Here is a 21012-nt window from a genome sequence, read left to right as displayed (position 1 = left end):
GCCCAGAGAGGCTAAGGGACTTGACAGTGATTACATTGTGGCTCAATGGCAGAGCCTGAGCTTGAACTCAGACCCCTCTGAGTCCAGGTCCCTGGCCTGAGCCTTTGCCTCAGATGTGCCTCTGGGCAAAGCAGGTCTCAGTCCTTGGGTAAGGCCTGCCTGAGCAGCCAAAGTGTTCTATGCCCCATCTATTACCTCACAGTGCTGCAATACGGACTAAGTGAAATATTGTCTGTGACGTGCCAGGCATGGTGCTGGGTATACAGAAGGCAAAAGATGTCAGGTTATGGAGCACACAAGGAGGGCTTGAAGAAGGTGCAGGGTGCCGTGGGAACCATGGAGGGGAAGTGGCTGGCTCTGGGCTGGTCAGGGCAGGCTTTGTGGAGGGGATCTCACTTGGGCTGGCCAGGACGGGTATGCAGCAGGCAGAAGGGAGGGGAGGTCCCCCTGGGCAGTCCCAGTTTTAACCAGCCTGGGGCTGCCTGAAGCCAGAGGAATTTTCAGGGTTCTCACCCGAGATCTCTCATCTTGAGGAGCGTTTGTGGACAAGCCCTGCTGATCTCCCATCCCTCACCCCAGCCCGACCTGCAGATGCCCGAGAGGGGGGCTTGCATGACTGCCTTAGCCTGAGTAGTAATAAAACACTTTAAATTTATCGTGACATTTGGATTTAATTAAAAAGTACACACTTAGGGAAGTAGAACATAATGGGGAGAGAGGCAGGGTGGCTTTTCCCCTCCTTTCTTCCCCAAACTAATTAGCGTTGTATTTTAAATTGTTTATGTGCCGCTAATCATCGTAATAAATCATTTATACTGAAAAAGATACACTCAGCTGTGCCTGCCGCGTGGGTTCTGCTCACTGGGCTCTATCGTGAACAAATTGATCTGGAAGTGAATTTATTAACCACTGGGGAAGAAATCATTAGTGCTTTCTCTAAACATTCCCCAGGTACGCTTTATTGCTACAGTTTATGCTGTAACTAAAAGGAGCATTACCCAGGCCCATGTTGTAATTTCCTTGTAAACCCAAGCTCAGGGTGGGAGGGGTTGGCAAGTCTCTGCTGCTTCTCCCATGTGTGGTCTGGTGACCCCAGCCTTCTTTCTCACTGCTCTTTATTCCAGAAGGGGCTCCCCATGAGGCCTGTGCAAGCCCAAGGCCACCCCCCTCTGTTGTCTCTCAGCTATGGAGTGGTTTACACTCGCTCGTGTTTATGTCTCAGGAGTGTGGCTTATAGTCAGGATGTAGCCTGGGTTTGGAGAACTGAGGGACAGAGGCTGTGGGGTCATTGGGATTGGAGAGGCTTGCATGTACCAGCTTCCCCACCCAGAGATGGGGAAGCCATCAACTTTGTGCTGACCATAAGCTTGAAGGAACGTGTGGCTGAGCAGGAACCTAGGCAGAGAAGAGGACTCCAGCTGAGGCTACCAGGAGCACCTTCTACTGGACCCTGTCTGAAGTGCCCCCTACTGCAGGCCCTGGGGCCTTGTCTAAGATTTGGCTGGAGCAGTCTGTCTGCTGAAGCTCCTGGTGAGGCCCACTGTCCTGTTCATTCCATCTACCTCACAATGCAGGGCCCAGAACAGTCCTCAGTGCTCCAGACGTGGTCTGACAGATGACGGGCAGCGTGACTGCCAGCACCCTGGCTGCAGACACCATGCCTCAAATGATGCAGCCTGCGGCCATGCTGGTCCTTCCAGCACCGTGCTGCTCTGCCGACTCATACACTGATGTAACTTTCTCTCCCTTTGCACCATGGGCTTCAGACTGCTCTCACTTCACAGTGCTAGGACCTTTCTTCTGGGATGAGACATTGGATGTTCCCCAAGCCTCTGGGCCTGAGTTTTGACATGGTTGCAGCAGGCTTTCTCCCACCAGCTTTCCGGGAGGGAAATTCACTTCTGAACCAGGATCTTCTCCCAGGGGGCCAGCAGCTGGCCCAGGATGCAAACCCCTGCTTGCCTGATTCCAAAGCCCATGTTCTGAACAACATCACCCACACATGCCCCAGGAGCTTCCTCAGCCAGGTTGGGGGCAAGAGGAGAGCCTAGCCCACACAGGCCTTACCTTCAGCTCCTCTCACCCAGGTCTGCAAAAGGGAGGTGGAAGAAGCCCCGGAGGCCTCAGGCAGGTACCCCAGGGGCAATGCCATCTTAGCAGGAGCTGAAGGGGCCTGTTCCTGCCGCTCCTGGGCTGAGGCAGAGTCTTGCTCCTAGCCCTCCCACCCCCTCCTCTCACCCAGCCCAGGGGCTGGCAGATGGGCTCTGGCTGCTTAGAGAAGGAAGCAGGGCCCAGCAGCTGGTTATGCTGAGCTTGCCTGGAGGGTCCCTTCCTTGTGCTTGGAGAACACATTTAAAAGTTTGAATTCAAAATTGATTTTGAAGGGTCCTAATCTGCGATCCCCTGGTGCTCACGGTGTGTCTGCGGCTCCTGCCAGACTCTCGTTTTCTGGTTCAGTGCGTTGGTGCTCATGTCCTTGATGCTGTGAAATTGAGACTCGTCTGAGAGTCTGTGTCCTCCTCCTCCTCCTCTGCAGAGATTGCAAGCCCCTTGGGAACCCCTGTTTCATTAGATGGGTGACGTGGGCTTTGTGGGTGCTCAGGGAGCAGAGCAGCCAAGCGCTGTCTGGGGAGCACAGCTTCCAGATGCTTCTCTCCTGGTCCCCACAGCCTTACAGCTTCAAGCAGCATCCTGTCCAGGTATCCAAGGAGCTAGCTCCAGCAGCCCAGGATGGGGTGGGGAATGGGGTTGTTCTGTAGCAAATGCAAGGGACTTTCTCCCTGCACTGGCTGCTAGAGGCTCAGGCTGGTAAAGGAAGGGTGATCACCACTGTAAGCCAGGAGGGTCCTCAGGTTGGAATGCGGAGAGGCTACAGCTGTGATACAGGAAGCCAGAACAGAGCCGCAAAAGAGAAGACTGAGTGAGCTGCTGGAGTCACACAGATGCCCAAGCAGGCGTGTCCCAAATCTGGAGCTCTGCCCCCATGCCCTAAGCACCTGTGTGTCAAACGAGGTGTCCCTGAGTGGTGCACATGGTTAATACTCTCAGCTGCTAGCCTCAAGACTGAAGGTTCGAGTCCACCCAGAGGTGTCTGGTAGTCTACTTGTGAAAAATCAGCCGTAGAAAACCCTACAGAGCACAGTTCTACTCTCATACACGTGGGGTCACCGTGAATCAGAATCTACTCAATGGCAACTGGATGTGTCAAACATCATTATAAATACTTTGTATCCATTAGCTGATTTAATCCTCAAAATGCTCCTTTAAATTGCCTCTCTTATTGTCCCATTTAACAGGTGAGAAATTGAGGCAGAACTGGTAAATGGAAGAGCCAGGATTCAAGCTGAGGCCACCTGCCTCCAGTGCCCATAGTCTTAGCATCCACGCTACATGGCCTCTTCTCTCAGACTGCCTTCAGAGGGGCAGCAGCAGAGCCAAAGGTGCCAGTCCCTCCACTGAGCTGACCAGAACCCAGCGAGCCAACCAACCTCCCAGCCTCCTTCTCCTTGCGCCTGTGGGGAATTTAGAAGCCACAGAGGACCCTGCTTCTCTGCCTTATCTGACCCAATAAGCATACTGCCCACAAATGGGTGCGCAGGGGAGCGGCAGTGAGTGCGTTCTAGGTGGCTGTAGCTGCGCGTTTCAACAGTTGTTCTCCTTGGCTTTTGATTCCAAATGAGTAGGAAATGCTATTAGTTCAGGCCTTGCCTGCCACATAGCAAGGCCCTGGGATAGGAGTGCAGTGAGATGAGAAATTGTGGAGATAAAACTGGTGTGAAATGGAGGCCTTCTCACAAGGCTGGATGTGTCTGTGTGAAATGAAGTTACTTCTAAGAAAACGAGATTTAAAGAGATTCTGCAGAATTAGATTACACTTTCAAATTTCCTTATTAAACGGCCTAGGAGGGGCCTAGGAGGGGCTGAGGGCTCTGTTTGGGATCCTACTCTGTAGTTCCAGGCCTGGGTGTGGGCTCTGGCAGCTACAAGGACCTTTAACGTGACAGGCAGTCAGACCCCTGAAGTCCACAGATCGCCCCTTCCCTGCTTTCTCAGCTGACTTGGGTGTGGGGATCATGAGATTTTCTGGATCATTTGTGAAGCACCCCATAGACCCAGGCGGGCAAAACCTAGCGGGCTTGACTTCTTCCATTTCCTCAGGGAAATGGCACTGAGGACAGAGCACTAGGCCTCTTGTTGTTAGCTTCGTCAAGTCAGACTCCGACTCATGGCAACCCCATGCACAACACAACCAAACGTTGCCTGGTCTTATACCATCCCCATGACTGGTTGTGGATTGGACCATTGTGAAGAGTTTTCACTGGCTGATTTTCAGAAGTAAATCACCAGGCCTTTCTTCCTAGTCTGTCTTAATCTAGAAGCTCTGCTAAAACCTGTTAAACATCATAGCAACACACAAGCCTCCACCGACAGGTGAGTAGTAGCTATACGTTGTCCAGGAATCAAACCTGGGTCTCCTACATGGAAGATGAGAATCCTGCTATTGAACCATCAATGCCTCCTACACCTCTGAGCTTATAGGTTTTATTCAATCCAGGACTTGATTTTGAGCTCTGATCCACTTTTTAGAATTGTGTTTTTTGTTTTTTTTAAAGTTAACAAACATGCATGTGACTGCTTGTGCATATGTGTGCATCTGGGAATGAGCGTACATTTCTGTGAGTACACCCACACACATGCACATACACACCCCTGCATGGGTGTGCTTGGATGTATTTGTGCAACTTATTGAGCACTTACCATCTGCCACCACTCTTCCGGGTACTGGAATAAAACTGTTGTGAGGAAAATAAAACAGACACAGGCCCTCCTCTCATGGACCTAGTATCCACATGCGTTGATTACATGTACCTGTGCAAATATTTGTGTGTTGCTGTGCTCATTTGCATACGTGTCCTGTAGCTGTGTGTCCTGCGTCTGCATATCTTACTGGTGTCTTCTGACCTCTGTAATGTCTCCTGCCTGGTCTGTTAGCACCTCAGCGGTGGTTAACAGTGTCCTTAGCAGCACACAGCCTTGACTCAAATGCTTGGGCCCTGGAGCCAGTCAGTCCTCATTCAAATCCCAGTTCTGTCACGACTCACTGTGTGACCCATGACAAGTGAGTAACTTTTCTTGCGCCTCAGTTTTTCCGTTGCTCAAATGGGAATAATAATGGTCCCTATCTCATAAGGCAGTTGTGAGGACTGAATGAGTAAAACACTTGGGAGAGTTCCTACTGAGTGCTCAGTCAGTGTTCTCTCCCTGTGAATTGCCTTCATCCTGGGAAAACGCAGTTAATGCTCCCTGTCCGCCCCAGGGGAGGGGCGCCTGCGGTGGTGAAAAGCAGTCCCTGGGCAGCCATGATGTGCTGTGGGGGCTCTGGCCAGGGCCGGTGGCTGATTCCTGAGACTCCCCAGCAGCCAGCTGAGAGAATGTCTGGGTATTAGATGGGGGCTTTGAAACTAGCACTGAGGTGCCTTGAAAGATTATGAGACACCCTATGGCCCAGGGCTCACCCCAGAGCAGCCAGAAGGACCTGCCCCTGATCTCTTACCACCTGAGCTGCCACAGCCCTCCCTCCCTACTTGATTCCTGAAGGAGCCTGCTGGACAGGTGAGGCTGGCTTCTTTCTGTGCATGTTTGCACCGACCGCTAGACAGTCCTTCAGGTAATGTTGGGCTTTAGCTGGTACCTGTGTGACTTTGACCACTGTGGCACATTCAAATCAGTTTATTATACCTCAAAATAAGTGTCTGTCACAATCTTAGGAGTCTGAGATGGAGCTGTGACACAGGCTGTCCTTTCACGTGTACTAAGGGTGGGGAGATACTACAAACCAAAAAACCAAACCCGTTGTCGAGTCGATTCTGACCCATAGTGACCCCATAGGACAGAGTAGAACTGCCCCATAGGGCTTCCAAGGAGTAGTTGGTGTATTCGAACTGCTGACCTTTTGGTTAGCAGCTGAGCTCTTAACCACTCCGCCACCACGTCTCCAAGGGGGGATACTAGTCAGTAGTAATAAGCTAACTTTCGACTACTGGGCTCAGTTAGTTCTAAGCATGTCATGTATATTAATTTCTTTATTCCTCACAGTAACTTATGAGTTGAGTACTATTTTTACCTCCACTTTACAAAAAAAGAAAACTGAAAACTTAATTAATTTCACAGAGACAAAAACTGTCAGACACACCCCAATTAAGGGATATCCTTTAAAATAACTGGCCTTTACTCCACAAATGCCAGCGTCTAGAAACACAAAGAAAGGCTTCCAACTCTCCAGACTTAAGTAGACTAAAAAAAAGACAACCGAATGCAACACTTGATCTGAGATTTTATTTTGCCGTAGAAGATATTGGGAAAATTGGCAAAATTTGAATACGACCTGTAGATGAGATGGTAGTGTTATTTCAATGATCATTTCCTAATTTTGATCATTGTACTGTGGTTACGTAAAAGAATATCTTTGCTTTTAGGGGATGCATGCCAAAGAATTTAGAGGAACTTCATGTCTGAAACCAACTAAAATGATTCAGGAAAATAGATGAGAATAAAGCAAATGTGGTAAAATATTAAGGAATCTGGGTGAAGGGTATGTAGGAATTCTCTCTACTATTCTTTTTCTTAAAAATCATCTTTGATAAGATATAATTAACAATCCATACAATTCACCCATTTAAAGTGAGCGATTCAGTAGTTTTTCATATATTCATACATATGTGCAGTCGTCACCATAGTCAATTTTACAACATTTTCGTGACCTCATCAATCCCATACCATTTAGCTATCACCCCTCCCAAGCTCCTCCCCTGAAAGCCCTAAACAACCACTAACCTACTTTCTGTCTCTATAGATTTGCCTATTCTAGACATTTCATAGGAATGGAATCATAGAACATACGGTCTTTTGTGATTGGCTTCTTTCGTTCAGCATGATGTTTTCAAGGTTCATCCATGTCATGGCCTTTCTACTATTCTTGCGACTTTTCTGAAAGTTTGAAATTATGTCAAAACAAAGAGTTAAAAGAAAAAGAACACAAGTGTCAGAGCAGGGAAGGTATCCTGGGTGTGAGTGTTAATAATATTACCAATTCCTGTCTGTGGTCACCCACTGGGTGACAGGCTCTGTCTAATGGCTTCTGCAAGTCGGCAAGATGAAGGGATTTGCTCCAGGCCCTTTGGCAATTCCTGACTTGAAACTAGACTGTCTGACTTTGAGGTATGGGCTCTTCACCTAGAGCCCACCATTGACTGTGACCTTTGGGAGGCGGGTGTGGATGGGCAGGAAAAAAGCATTTCTTCCTGGAACAGCAGTGGAGGGAAGCCCTGGGACAGGGCAAACAAGATCTCTTCACAGGATGGAGAGGAGTATTACTCCAGGATTCTGCAGCGAGCAGATCTAGCAGTGCCCAGACAGACCCTAGCATGTGGGAGGGGCCTCCACTGCCAGGCCAGAGCTGCCAGTGGTAGCCCCCATCACTCCAGCAAGGGAACCATGGGCTTTAGCCTGCAGCGTCCTGGGGCACGACGGGGTAGGTGTTCTTGCAAGGAGGGGTGGAGGACTGGCCTTAGAGGGGCTTGCTGGGGGGCAGTGGGAGTGCCAAACTGTCTAAGTCAGAGGCAGCGGAGGGACTGAGGGCCTGCAGGCTTGTCAGTTTGGAAAAGTCCACCTGCCAGATCTGAAGGGCAACCTGCCTGGGGGCAGCAGGGCAGGAGGGGCTGGGAACCTGGGCCTGGCGTGGGAGACTACTCTGTGGGGTCCATGTGAAAAGAAGGGCTTCCCTCCCAGCTGAAGGGAGAGTGTGGGAGGGGCAGGATGGCCTCTGGCAGTCCCTCCCCATCACTGGGACTGTCTGGCTTCTCCCCAGATTGAAGAACTGAGGGTAAGTGTCTGGCAGCCGATGAGTCAGACTAGGAGGCTCTCTCCACAGCCTGGATGCCTCCTGCCTCCCGTGATGGAGGTAGGGGTAGGAGTTTGGCCTATCTCCCCTCGAGTGTCACCACCACACATGCCCTAGGATTTGGGGGTGGCACACGGGCTCAGTGAATGGCTGTATTTTGCATGTGCCTCTGACTGTGTGCCCACGTGTGCACACGTGCAGGCGTAAACACCACCCGCTGTAAAAGAGCCGTGTTTTCATGGGCAAGTAGTAATTACTGGGTAATGCTTTAAAACCTTTCCTGAAGGAGCGCAAGGCTGTTTTTTCTAAAGTCAGGAGTACATTAAAAGGATTACCATGTAGATTTGATTTTTAGATAACACTAAAATGGATCCCAAATGGACTTCAGCAAAGGGATGCTATCTCCTTAATGGAAACTGCATGGCCCGCGGTCAGCTCCCAGAGCCAGGCAGGGGAGGAGGGCGGGGAGAGGTGTCTGCAGGGGTGGACTGGCGGGCTGGGTGGGGGGTTGTGAGGCAGGGCAGGGAATGAGAGCCTGGACCCCTCGATTTGCGGAGCAGGAAACTAGAGATGCCCCCGTAAAAGTCTCTTTAGCCTTCCAGGAGTGTCAAGGTCTCCAGGATCAGCACAGTGGGAGCCAACAGGTGCAGGGTGCTCCATCAATCTTGGCTGAAAGAAGGAAAGGGTGACTCATTGTCCATTTGACTCCCAGAGCTCTTCCACCTGCCTGTGAAGAGCAGGAGTTGTTTCAATTTTCCTTATTTGTTGGATGGGGGAATGAAGGCCCAGAGAGGCCATGAGACTTGCTCTTGATCATACAGCCAGAGGGTTACAGATTTGAAGTTTCGATGTGCAGTCCAAGATCCATCCCATGAGCTGGCTCTGGGTCACCTTCTCCCAGGACCTTGGCCTTTCCAAACAGAGATAGCTCAAGGTCTGTTAGATGCTCTGGGACCTCCCCGGCCAAGCTGGCCCTGGTGTTCTGTGTCTTGGTGGACATCAGATACTCTGGCTGAAGCCACATGGCTTCTAAGAGTTCTTCAGAATTAGTACCCTCGAGCCAGGTGCCCAGGCCTTTATGGGCACCCACTGTGCACTAGGCTGAGCCTGAACACAGGGAGGAGGTGGGGGACCTGGGGCAGCTTGTGGCTTTGTTCCTCATAGCCTCCACGGGGTCTGTCCTGCTGGTGACTGGATTGCCAGAACATGCTGTAGTAGTTCATAGCCCTGCAGGTTCAGTGGCTGGGCGTTGGAGCCCAAGGCCACAAAGGAACCCATGGAGGCCAGTAGAGGGAAGGGGATAAGCTTGGAAGACCAACCCATCCAGTAGCCAAACCGGGAAGGAAAATGGAACAGGGCAGATGCTGCTGGTACTGGGGTGTCCTACTGTCCCCCTTCATCTTGGGCTGTAACTTCATGGGGCAGATGTACCCCCTGAATATGGATGGTGCAGCCATTCACCCACGTGCCAGCAATAGCATAGGTGTAGATCTCTGGGAGGGCCCTGGACTGCTGGGAAGGGACCCAGGCCAGGTGGGCGAGTGAAGGGGCTGTGCCAGAAGCCTGGCCTGAGATTTTCCAAGTCTGCTTTTCACGTGCATAGTTATCCTGAGTGTTAAATAGTGCAATATTTCTGAACAGGTTGGTAAACAGCCACTGCCTGAGCCACCCCTACCTCCTTCCTGGGTGCTCCTTCCACAGACCTGCAGTAGTCTCACTCCTGCGACTCCCCATGACCCAGATATCTTGAACCCTACCTTCTCCCCTCTTGTTCCTTCTGTGGGCCAGGCCTCAGAAGGTGCCTCTAGGCCCCCCTCAGCTCTTGGGGTGCCTGGACCCTAGTTGGCTCCCACATGCTCCTTGGAGCTGAGCCTGGGCTGGGCCATGTTGGGAGAAGACCCTGGCAGGCCGTGGACACAGTCATCCCCATCACTCTCTCAGACCAATTAACCCTTAGAGCCGCATTAAGGAAATTAGACAGCAAACTTCCCAGCTGACAGGCCCTGCGGAACTGGAGGAGAGAGAGGAGAGCACCCCTGTTCACAGCCCACTGCAGCCTGCCGATGCCTCTTCTGTCCCTCACCTGTCGCCACTGGTCCTGGGCTCTGGAGGGCTGCTTTGGCTCAGGGGCCACCCCCCTCCATGAGAAGTCTGAGGAGGCAACAAGCTGAGAAGGCAGCAAGCCTGAGGCCAGCTTGATCAGTGCCTTACACTAGCCTCTCTGTCTGTCTGGGCCTCAGTTTCCTTGCATGTAGAATGACAGCATTAAACTAGAACTCTGGGGGACCTTCTTACCGACATCTGTGGACTCTGAGACTAAGGCCTCTTGGTGGCTGATCCTTTTTGAAATCTGAGGAAGGGTCACACCTAGAAGAAGGGAAGAGAAAGCAAGGGCAGTGGCCAAGCAACTCAGGCTCTTAGGGCAGTGTGCATGAGACAGGGGCATGCCAGGAATTCCTGGGGCTGGGGCTGGGGCTGGGGCTGGGGCTGGGGCTGGGGCTGGGAGGATGGAAACAGCAGGGATCTTTGGAGAGAATGGGTCTGGCAGGAAGGCAGATTATAGGGGCTTCTTGGAAAGCCAGGAAGGCAGGAAGGAGTGGGCTCTTCCCTCCAGGGGAACAGCCTTGGTCAGGAAAGGAACCTCCCTGACCCCTGCTCCCATCTCCATGAGGGGTTCTCAGGCTACCTATCTTCCAGGCCAGAACCTTCTGAGACTCCCTGAGATTCTTTCCAAGCTTAATCTTCACCACAACCAAGCCTTAGGGAGTCCATGTGGAAGTCCAGGCTCTGGATGACATCTATCCCCCTCAACTGTCCCTCCCTGTGATCACTCCCTGTTACCCCAGGGGAGGAGCTAAGAGCCTGTGTCTGTGTACATTTGTTCACGTGTGTGTGTGTATGCGCACGCGCGTGAGCTTGGAGGCTCTGCCCCTTCTGTAAATACCACATTGAGCTTTTTGCCCTTCATATGTGGTGCTTTCTTATATGTTGGGAAGCTTATATGGGCCCTGGGAAGGGGACAGTGGCTCAGAGGTTCTTAACTTGGTGGGATGAATGAGGATCCAGAGGCTCACAACTTCTTCCTCGGGCCAGGGCAACTGAGAAGTTTGAATTCAGCTAGAAGCATTCCTGAGTAGAGTCCCAACTAGGCCAGGCCTAGTGCCTCCCTGCAAGTGCCAGGGGCTCCAGAGCCACCTGCTTCCTCCTGGGGATATCAGAGGGGCATTTTGCTTTCTTTTTGATACCTCCATAGTGCTTCATGAATAGATCAAGAGACTGTAGCCTGACCATTTAGGTTAAAATGGTCAAATAAACAAGCAGTGCGAGGAAGATATTAGCTGGCAAAAAGAGTTGGGAGTCCTACTGGATCCCAAGCTTGTTATAAGACTCCATCCTTAGGGCAGCTGAAAGAGCCAATGAGATCATGGCTACCCGCTAACCCTGGAAAAGACTACACAGGGAGCAGTGCCTGAGATGGGGACAAACAGCTCAGTGAGGCCAGGGCCTGTGGCTATATATGTGACCTGAAGTGGACTCAGGGCTCCCAGTTGCTACCTTCACCCTCTGGAGGGACCTTCTCAGGCCAAGGGAACAGGCTGTGCCCTGCAGTCCACAGGAAGAGGTTATTGGGGAGAAAGTGAGGGCTCACGGGAGGCCCAGCCCTGGAGCGGGCAGCTGGGAGAAGCAGTGAGCTCCCTATTCCTAGAGGGATGTGCCCTGAGGTTTCCACAGCCAGCTCCCTGAGGCCCGGAGCCACAGTGCCCATCCTGTGTCCATCTCTCTGTGTGTCTGCAGGCATGCCAATGCTCTCCGTCCAGCCCAAAGGGAAGCAGAAGGGCTGCGCAGGCTGTAACCGCAAGATCAAGGACCGCTACCTGCTGAAGGCGCTGGACAAGTACTGGCACGAAGACTGCCTCAAGTGTGCCTGCTGCGACTGCCGCCTGGGCGAAGTGGGCTCCACCCTCTACACCAAGGCTAACCTCATCCTGTGCCGACGTGACTACCTGAGGTGCGCCAGCCCCCACCCTCATTGTTCAAGGCTCAGTACAACTGTCCCCTGCTGTAGACCCAGCACCCTGCACACTCCGGGCACAGCCTGTATGTCCACCCATTCCTGACAGTCCTTCCTCCCCAGACACCAAGGAGTCCCCTGAGGGCAGGGCCATGCTTGTAACTCTTTGTCCTCAATGCCCAGTACAGGTCTAGGGCATGCATTTGTACCTGTTGGGCACTTGAGATAAACTTTCTGAGGGGATCAGCCTGGCTCTACTCCTGCCTTTGTCAGGTGCTTCTAACTCACCTGTTCCTGGATTCTCAGAGGGGACATCTCAGAGGGGCTGTGAGGAGTAGGCAGGGAAGCTCTGACCTACCTGGGCCCCTCCCCGCTGAAGAAGCCTCCTTTCTATCTTTTCCCAGTGCCTAACTCCCTCCTTTTCCAGGTGGGCCTGGGATTGGCTGGGCAATCAGTACACCTAGGGAACCTGGCAGGTAACCACCCCTGAGAAGGACCACTGATGTTGGAGCTTAAAGACCTGAGTTTGAATGAGCTATGAGCTTTTTGGCTTATAACCTTCTCTCAGCCTCAGTTTATTCCTCTGTAAAGTGGCGAAACCTATAATGCTTCCCTGCCTTACATTCCTCAGAGCTCAGCTCCCCTCCCTTATGACCTGGATCCTTATTCCCTGGGGCTGCCTCCCCCAATTAACCCTCCTTTAGGCCATGTATGACATCATCAAGGCTGGAAGGAGGCCACAAAGCAGGGGCCTTGGCTGAAACCCAGCATCTGCATTTGGCTCAGTTGAAGGCTGCGGGAGGATGGCTGGGCCTTGTGGGGAAGGAAGGCCTATCGCATTAATTAACAGGTCGGGGCAAGGGCTGCGTGGGGCTTCCTCTGCTCAGGTCTGGGCACGTTTCCGGGGCAAGGTTATCGTTGGAGATTCCCCCACTTCCCAGAAGAGACTGAGATCTGGCTGCCTGCATCTTCTCTTTTAACTTCTGCTTTTTGCAGTTTCAAAAAGTGAAGTAATAAAATAGGATCTGTGACTCCATGCTCCTGGCTGGGGCCTGAGGGGGGAGGCTGAGGCCAGGAGCAGAGGTTAAGGAAGGGTGCTCCTGGAGTCTCCCCGCTCGAGGACCTGGAAGGGGCCTTCCAGCCTGGAGGGCTAGGGCATCATGTGGGGGCTGAACCTACCAGGTTGGGGAAGGTGGCGGAATGTCTGATGGGCACACAAGGTTTGGAGAGGGAAGACCATGGCACAGGATGGGCTTGTCAGCAGAGCCAGAGCACCCACAAGCATTCTGGACCCTGCCCTGCCAGCTACTGGGGGCTGAAGGTATTTTTCCTGGGCTTTGGCCAGAGGCAGAAGGAATGGCTTTCAGGCCAGGGAGGCCAGTGAGATGGGGTAGGGATGAGGCTTCAATGAGCTGCTCAGCCCCAGAGAATGGCTGTCCCGAGCCCTCCCCTCTGCAGCAACTGCTCATTGCACTGGTGGCAAGAAAGGCTTGTCTTGGCAGGCAGATGCTGCCGCCAGCCTTTGTCTGCCTTAATCTGAGCCACCAGGCAGCTCAGACTGATGAATAATGGAGCCAAGCTCTGTCTGCAGCAGCTGAGCTTGAGCTGGACAAATCAGGGATTAGAGGGGCCTCCCACCCACATCTCCGTCCACTTGCCTTGCTGGGGGCTTGTTCTGCCAGTGTGCAAAAAAGAAGCAAGGAGGAGTCTGGTTGGCTCAGGCCATTGGAACATCCAGCCAAGGACTGGCCTGTATGGAGAGGGAGTGAGCACTTTGTCCCTAGAGGTGTACAACCAACAGCTAAGAGGAGGGGTGCCTGCCTCAAAGAGGCATTTGTGCCAGACATCCTTGAGGCTTCCTTTTGCCATCAGTTCTGTTTTAGAAGGATGGTTGAACTGAGCATCTAGTTCAGCACCCCCATTTTACAGAGGGATAAATTGAGGTTCAGAGAAAGGAAGGGACCTAGGTAGTCACCCGATGAGTTGGTAGCAGAAAAAGTATATTAATACCCTATACTTTTAAAGGGGGGAGGCAGCATCATACAGTGGTTAGGAGCACACTCTCTGGAGCCAGGCTCTGTGACGTTGGCCAAGTTGTTTACCTCTCTGTGCCTCTTTTTCCTTGACGTTAAAATGGAGATTATAATAGTACCCACTGCACAGGGCTGTTATCAGGATTAAATGAGTTGTTTTTTGTAAAGCTCTTAGAAAAGTGCCTGATACATGGTAATTGCTCTATAGGGGTCTAATAAATGAGTTGTGACTGAAAGTTTATGAGTTTCAACAACCCTGTGAAGGGTATGTTTTGGTTCCCATTTTACACTTCAGGTAAATGAGACTCAGGGAGACTCAGTGACTTGCCTGAGGACACATAGCTCATGATCCGCTAACTGCCTCTAAAATTCAGTGAGTCTGGAGCCCTAGCTCAGGGCCCCGACCAGGGCTTTCCTAGCGGCCCCAGGTGTTTGAAGTACCCCAGCCGGAGCCAGGGAGGGGGCCCTTGTGATCCCAGGGATGGGCAGTGTCAGCTGAACTCTGACTCTCTACACTCCCCTCCTAGGCAGATGTGCCAATTTCTCTGAAGCCCAATCTCTTGGCAGAATCTGGGTGCTGCCATCTGAACTCCTGCCCTCTTGCACCAACCCGGCTGCAAAGTCCACAGGTGTGGAGGACAGGGTGGGCCCTGGCTGGAGGCAACTCCGTCAACTTGAGCCCTCTGTGCTCTTCCCTGGCAGGCTTTTTGGCACCACTGGAAACTGTGCTGCCTGCAGTAAGCTGATTCCAGCCTTTGAGATGGTGATGCGGGCCCGGGACAACGTGTATCACCTCGACTGCTTTGCCTGCCAACTCTGCAACCAGAGGTGAGTGTTGACTTGGAGGTAGACCTAACACACGCCCCAGAACCCAGCCTGAGGCCTGCTGGGACAGGCCAGGAGTACTGTGGTGGCATGCATGTAAATGTGGGTTCTGTGTGTGTGTGGCTGTATGTGGACCTTTCAAGTTTTCATAAGCACACATGAGCATATTGGTCTTATGTGTGCCTAAGCCCTGTAGCCAAATGTGTGTGCTCGTATACTCTGTGTGCACATTTGTGTGGTGCGTTTCTCATTTCTCTGTGAATGTAATTAGATGGGCATATGTAATAAACACAGTTTGCACTTGACTACTAACCTAAAGGTTGGCAGTTCGAACCCACCCAGTGGCACCATGGAAGAAAGCCCTGGCTATCTGCTTCCGTAAAGATTACAGCCAAGAAAACCCTATGGAGCAGTCCTACTCTGTGACACACGGGGTTGCTATGAGTCGGAATCAACTCAGTGACGAGAGGTTTGGTTTTTGTTTTGTTGTTTTTTAGGCATGAGTTTACTGAGTGTGCGTGGTATGATTATGTGTGTGCATGTATGTGTGTTTTTAAGTGTCCATGAGCAAGGGGGTATGTGTGCAGGCACTGGGTGTGCCCCTGTGTGCATGATGGGGTGACTATGCCTGTGCACATGGGTTTTAAATGTGCATGTGTGGCGGGCATATCTGCATGCTCTGTGTCCTTGTGTGTGTCCTATCTGCGTGTGTGTCCGCACATGCGTTTTTGCATGTGCAGACATGTACGTCCTATGTGAAAAGGAGACCAAGACCCCTGCAGGGAATGGTCACTCACTCCTGACCCTGCTCTTGTGATTCTGGTCACAGTCCTGCCTCTTTTCTGGTCTTTTGGCCCCTACACGGTCCTCTAGCCCTGTGGGAGTCCCCAGGCACCTAGAGAGCCAGATCCCTTCAGCCCTGGGTGGAGGCCTAGCACCAGAAGGCAGGCCTTTTTCTCAGGAGTTCCCAGGTCAGGTAGGCGCCCATTCAAGTATTCCTAGAAGGTGAGGTCCAGAGGAAAGTGCAGGGAACACTGGTCTGACAGGGGCTCTGGCCAGACCCACTGCTAGGTGGGCTCGGTGAAGTTGCAGCGCCACCTGGTGGTTGGACTGGGATCTGCTGGAATTGGGCTAGTCACCCTGGGGTCTCATTAAAGGCCTCAGCCACCCTGGGGACATCTTGGGGAAGGGCTGGAATCCCCCAAGACTTGAGGAGGACTGAGAGACAAAGCAGAGCCTTCTTAGGGCAGAGGATGAATTAGGGGAGCAGGCTCACTTCCTCCTGGAAGAACATCCCAAGAAACCCACAGACCCTGTTTAAAGGAAGAATGCCCTTTACTGAGCCATGCTCTAAGTTGGGGAGAGGGCCCAGGGTATGGGAAAATCAACCGTTCCATCCCTCCCTCCTTCACCATATCTGTCCCTCTCCATCTCCCTCCTTTCTCCGTCTTTTTGTGTTTCTGTGTCCTCTCTCCCTCTCCAGGACTGTTGTTGTTAGGTGCTACTGAGTCAATTTTTCACTCATAGTAACCCCCTGTGACAAAGTAGAACTGCCCCATAGTTTCAAGCTGTTATCTTTATGGGAACAGATCACCAGGTCTTTCTCCCACGGAGCTGCTTGGTGAGTTCGAACCACCAGCCTTTTGGTTAGCAGCCCAAAGCTTAACAGTTGCACCACTTCAGTCCCTTTCTCTGGGACTGAGGTAGGTTATTCTTGTACCTCCCCACCAACACCACCCTTGCCACCACCCCATGGGAGACCTGGCTGTGGAAGGCCTGTAGCCCAGGCTTGACTGTCTGTCTGTCCTCCCACCCAGGCTATAGGGCCTGGCCGCCGGCTGGACTGACCCAGGGTCATTGGCCAGGTTTAGCATGGGATTTTGGTACTCCCCTCTGGTAAGTTGAAGGAACACACACCTCACTACCACTGTCTCCACGTGTCCCACCTCCTGGGCCAGGCTGGTTCCTGTGTGGAACCCCAAGTACCCGCTGGGACCCCTCCCATGGCCTCTCTGTCTTTCTGGCTTGGATTTTCCAGATTTTGTGTGGGAGACAAATTCTTCCTGAAGAACAACATGATCTTGTGTCAGATGGACTATGAGGAGGGCCAGCTCAATGGCACCTTTGAATCCCAGGTTCAGTAACACCTGGCACCTGGCCTCCAGGCCCATCTGTCCGTCTGCCCAGCCGCCCGCCCACCCAGCCGGCCAGCCACTCTCCTGTTGCATTACAACTTCTCCATCCTTGATGGGAGGGACGGCCCTTCCTCCACCGCTGCCTCCTGTCTGTGTGTGACCCTCCTGAGGCCAGGCTGGGCCTGTACAGTCCGTCTTCTGTATATAAATGGGAACATTTATTTTATGAGAAATGTAATGCGATTTTATTACTGGCGTGGATTAAACTTATGAATGTTTCCGGGGAAGTTGCTCTGTGTTGTTCATGTGACTGACACAAACCTGTGGCCCCCTCCCCTCTGTTTGGGAGGGGGCAAGGCCCTCAACACTGTCCCTAAGGGCTGGGGCATGGAGCAGGGACAGGGCGCTGCAGCCTATGCTGTTGCGAAGCATGTTGCCCCTCCCTTCCAGCTGGAGGGAGGAGGACGACTCAGAGACCCCCACCCCAGAGTGGGTGGGTGTCCTGCCCACTTCACTGGCAAAGCAAACAAACACCCTGGCCCTGAGTAGGCTCCCAAGAAGAGGGGCCCTCCCTATCCTAGGTTGCTAACCATTTTCCTACTGAGATCCCAGGATGACTGCCCCAACAGGTCCTCCTCTACAGGAAGACCCCAAATCCTGAGCCCCCTGCCATGTAAGCACCATCCTTAAACCAAACAGTGTTTGCCACCTCTGCCCTGCTCCTGGCCCTGACCTGGGGCCCAGCTTTCTGCTCTTGTGAGTGGGTGAGAACAGCCCTGTTTCCCTTGAACTCAGCTCCTGCAGGCTGGAGGCTGCAGGCTGGAGGCTTTCCTTCAGTCAGTCAGTAAACCTTCATCCACTGTCTGTCTCAACCCCGTGCTGCCAGCTGGTGCCACCCAGAGCAAATCAGACACAAGGATGAAGCATGGGTCACACACAATCCTTGCCCTGAGGAGCTAGGTATGGGGGACAGAAGGCAGAAACGAGGGAGGGAGAAAGCCAGGGAGGGAGAAAGCCAGGAGAGCAAGCAAGACATATCATGGTGAGGACAGAACACTGAGGGAGACCTGGGACAGACCTGTTCCTTCCTGCAGACACAGGGCCACTTGTGAAGATTCTGGAGAGTCAGGGGCAGATAAGCCAATGGACGCACAGTCAGACGGGTACACATGCTAGCAGACAGGAGAGATGGACACACAGGGAGACAGATGTGTAGGTGGACAGACAGGCAAGCCGGCAGGCCGGACATAGCCAGGCCAACAGTGGTTAGGCAGACACCAAGGTGTTTTTCATCTACATGTCTGAGGCAGGCTCGCCTGGGGCAGCAGGGATGCTGCCTTGGTCTTGGCTGCAGCCACAGGGCCTAGCACAGAGCCTGGCACTGAAAAGGTATCAATGAGTGGTGATAAGAAGGGTGACTCCTCGGGCCCCGAGCCTGGACAGGGAAGGCTATGTGTACAGGCTTCTCCCACCATCAGGCCCCTCAGTCCTTCGCATCTCACTCCCTGCCTGCCTTGGAGGCCTGGTGTCAGAGACACCCTAACACAGGGCCTGGGACCCATGGAATATGGTACCTGCTTACGCCTTCACTCCTTGGCCTGAAGCTGGACCACACAGTCCATGTGTGGAAAGAAGTTTATTCCAATCAGGGATTGTTTTACTCTCGCGTGCAGGCTACAGACCATAGCCCAGGGGTGATGGAGTCAGCCCACTGCCTCAAGCTCAACCTGCCCCTGGGCAGGGAAATGACTTGGCTTGGCTGGGGTAGGGTGGGGTGGAACCAGGCAGGCCTCATTGTCACCTTGTTCACAGTCTGTCCCTTTACTTTGAGAGAAGTAGGCAGATGGCTATTCTCTTAGGGGTGCCAGCAAGGAGCTACCTCTCCAAGTTGTGGTTTTGTGGCCAGTGGCCCAGCCCTGGAGGAGATTATTAGGACTTTGGGGTAGATGTTCTCAATTTGGTGGCCTCCGTCCCCAATGAAGGAGCTGCACCCATGTCTGTGAGAGAGGAGAGAGACAAAGAGCAGTGGGTCTTTGTCTTTCTGGCTGCAGCAAGTGCTTTCATGTGACATGGGTCTAATGTGAGTGTGAAACTGGGGAGGTGTCGGATGTGACCATGTGAGGTTGTGAACGAGTCAAAGTGTGTAGGAGAGAGAAACGGAGGGCTGGAGTCCACAATGAAGAATTTTCTCACTTGACTTGAAAACACAAAGTGTTTTCCTGGATTGTTAGCACAGACCCCAATGCCAGGGCCCTCCCTGGGCCCTCGGGTCTAGGATGGTGTGCCCACGCCAAGGGCCCCAACTTCTACCTTCAGAGTTTGCTGCAGATAAAGTTGTAATGCAAGTTAATTACATGGCTATCGAGAGATAACGGAGCCACTTGAATGCAGTTTCTGGGCAATTACAATTGTTTCCAACAGAGTTACCATATTGCAGCCATGAAATAACATGTCATTTTGCAGTTAATTATGTAATTAACTTGTCTCACCACTCTAGGTTGCACAACAATTAATTCACTGACAATGAGATAGACTCAGAGTCAGGCATCCAGGCTTTGAAAGCCCCCAAGAGCAGATCTGGCCTTCTAAGAGGGCCCCAAGTTTGCTTGGTCTACCCCAAACTCGCCCTGGGGGTTCCCCCAGCTGACAGGACATGGACCATGCCACATCCAGCATCGTGGACCCGTTGATTGCTGTCTCACCATCCTCATCCGTCAGGCAGGATGACCCAATTCCCAGGGCAGCCAGGAGGCTCAGATCTACACTGTGAAGTGTTGTGTTCTTGTGAAGAGCTGGGGTTACTACCCAGGGCATTGTGGCCCTGAATAGGAACCCCCTTATCTAAGGAGGCTCACCTGGGCACTGTGGCCCTGAATAGGAGCCCCCTCATCCAGGGAGGCTCACCTGGGCATTGTGGCCCTGAATAGGAGTCCCCTCATCCAGGGAGGCCACCTGGGCACTGTGGCCCTGAATAGGAGCCCCCTCATCCAGGGAGGCTCATAGCAGCCCACAGCAGCCCCTAAGAAGGGTCATGTGGGATGTGGTGGTGGGGCTGTGGACAAACATTGTACTGTAACTGTGTACAAGTCCCCTTTTCCCCTAACAAATCCATCTCACTCCCTGCCTTCCTTGGAGGCCTGGTATCAGAGACACCCTAACATGGGGCCTGGGACCCATGGAATACGGTACCTGCTTATGCCTCCACTCCTTGACCGGAACCTGGACCACACAGTCCATGTGTGGAAAGAAACTTATTTCAACCTTGACACTTTGAGTGAACTCCTGCCTTCTGTGCCCATCATGAGTACTGCCCCCCTCTTGGGTACTGCCCCCCTCATGGATCTGGTCCCAGAAACCATGCCTCACACCATGAGACAAACAGGGCTGTGGGTGGAATTCATGTGAAATTCCTACTTGGGACACCTCATCCCTACATGGAGTCAATTCCTTTCTCCCTTAATGCTATCACAGCCAGATTAATGAAATCTGGTACCGAGGGAACCCCAGCACCACCTATCTTGGGATGCTGCCACCAAGTGAGGGTAAGTCAGTTTGTAGCTGAAACTGCATCACCCGTGGCGAAGATTCTAGTGGGAGAATGCTGTCAGTCTGTAAGTCGATAGTTAGCTCTCTATTACTTCTAAAACTGTAATTGGAAGTGAATGAATAAAGATGAGCTGAGATCAAGGTGAGTGGTCCAGAAAAGTATATAGTTAACCCCGGTTTATCATCAGAAAGTAACCCAATGAACCAAACGCACGTGTGCGCACACATGCATGCAGCAAAACCCCAGAAGAGAGTGCTATTTAACTGGAACCCTCATGAGCAGATCTTATCTCTGCACCTGGCTCCTGGGAGTACCCATGTCCCCAGACTTTCAGATTGCTTTACCCAACCAGGAATCCCAACTGGGAGCTTGTTGTCCCTGGAACATGAGGTTGAGAGGAGTTCCAGGTCTCTTCAGCCTGGTACCTCCATAGAAGATTGTTCTTGTGCTTCCTCCTCTGGGAGCCTTGTTTGTCGCCCCAAAATAGCTGGCCCTGCCCCCTCCCCCCCAGTGCATCTGTCCCCAACTTAGCAGCATCTCCTGCCACCATGTTGAGCTTG

The 21012-nt window shown here is 52.5% G+C and overlaps 1 protein-coding gene across 1 annotated transcript in view; it reads left to right on the top strand.

The window, feature by feature from the left end:
- LMO1 (LIM domain only 1) overlaps nucleotides 1–17159 on the top strand; it is a 39817-nt gene extending 22658 nt beyond the window's left edge. The window contains exons 2-4 of the mRNA XM_049889894.1: nucleotides 11696–11909; nucleotides 14648–14773; nucleotides 16809–17159. Of these exons, the coding sequence (XP_049745851.1) occupies nucleotides 11696–11909; nucleotides 14648–14773; nucleotides 16809–16914 (446 nt within the window). The 3' untranslated portion in view covers nucleotides 16915–17159. The remainder of the gene's footprint in view (nucleotides 1–11695; nucleotides 11910–14647; nucleotides 14774–16808) is intronic.
- The last annotated feature ends 3853 nt before the right edge of the window (nucleotides 17160–21012 follow it).

Source organism: Elephas maximus, chromosome 7 (genome assembly GCF_024166365.1).
Source record: "Elephas maximus indicus isolate mEleMax1 chromosome 7, mEleMax1 primary haplotype, whole genome shotgun sequence".
Taxonomy (NCBI): domain Eukaryota; kingdom Metazoa; phylum Chordata; class Mammalia; order Proboscidea; family Elephantidae; genus Elephas; species Elephas maximus.
Note: the sequence above shows the minus strand (reverse complement) of the source record. Positions and strands in the feature narration are given on the sequence as shown.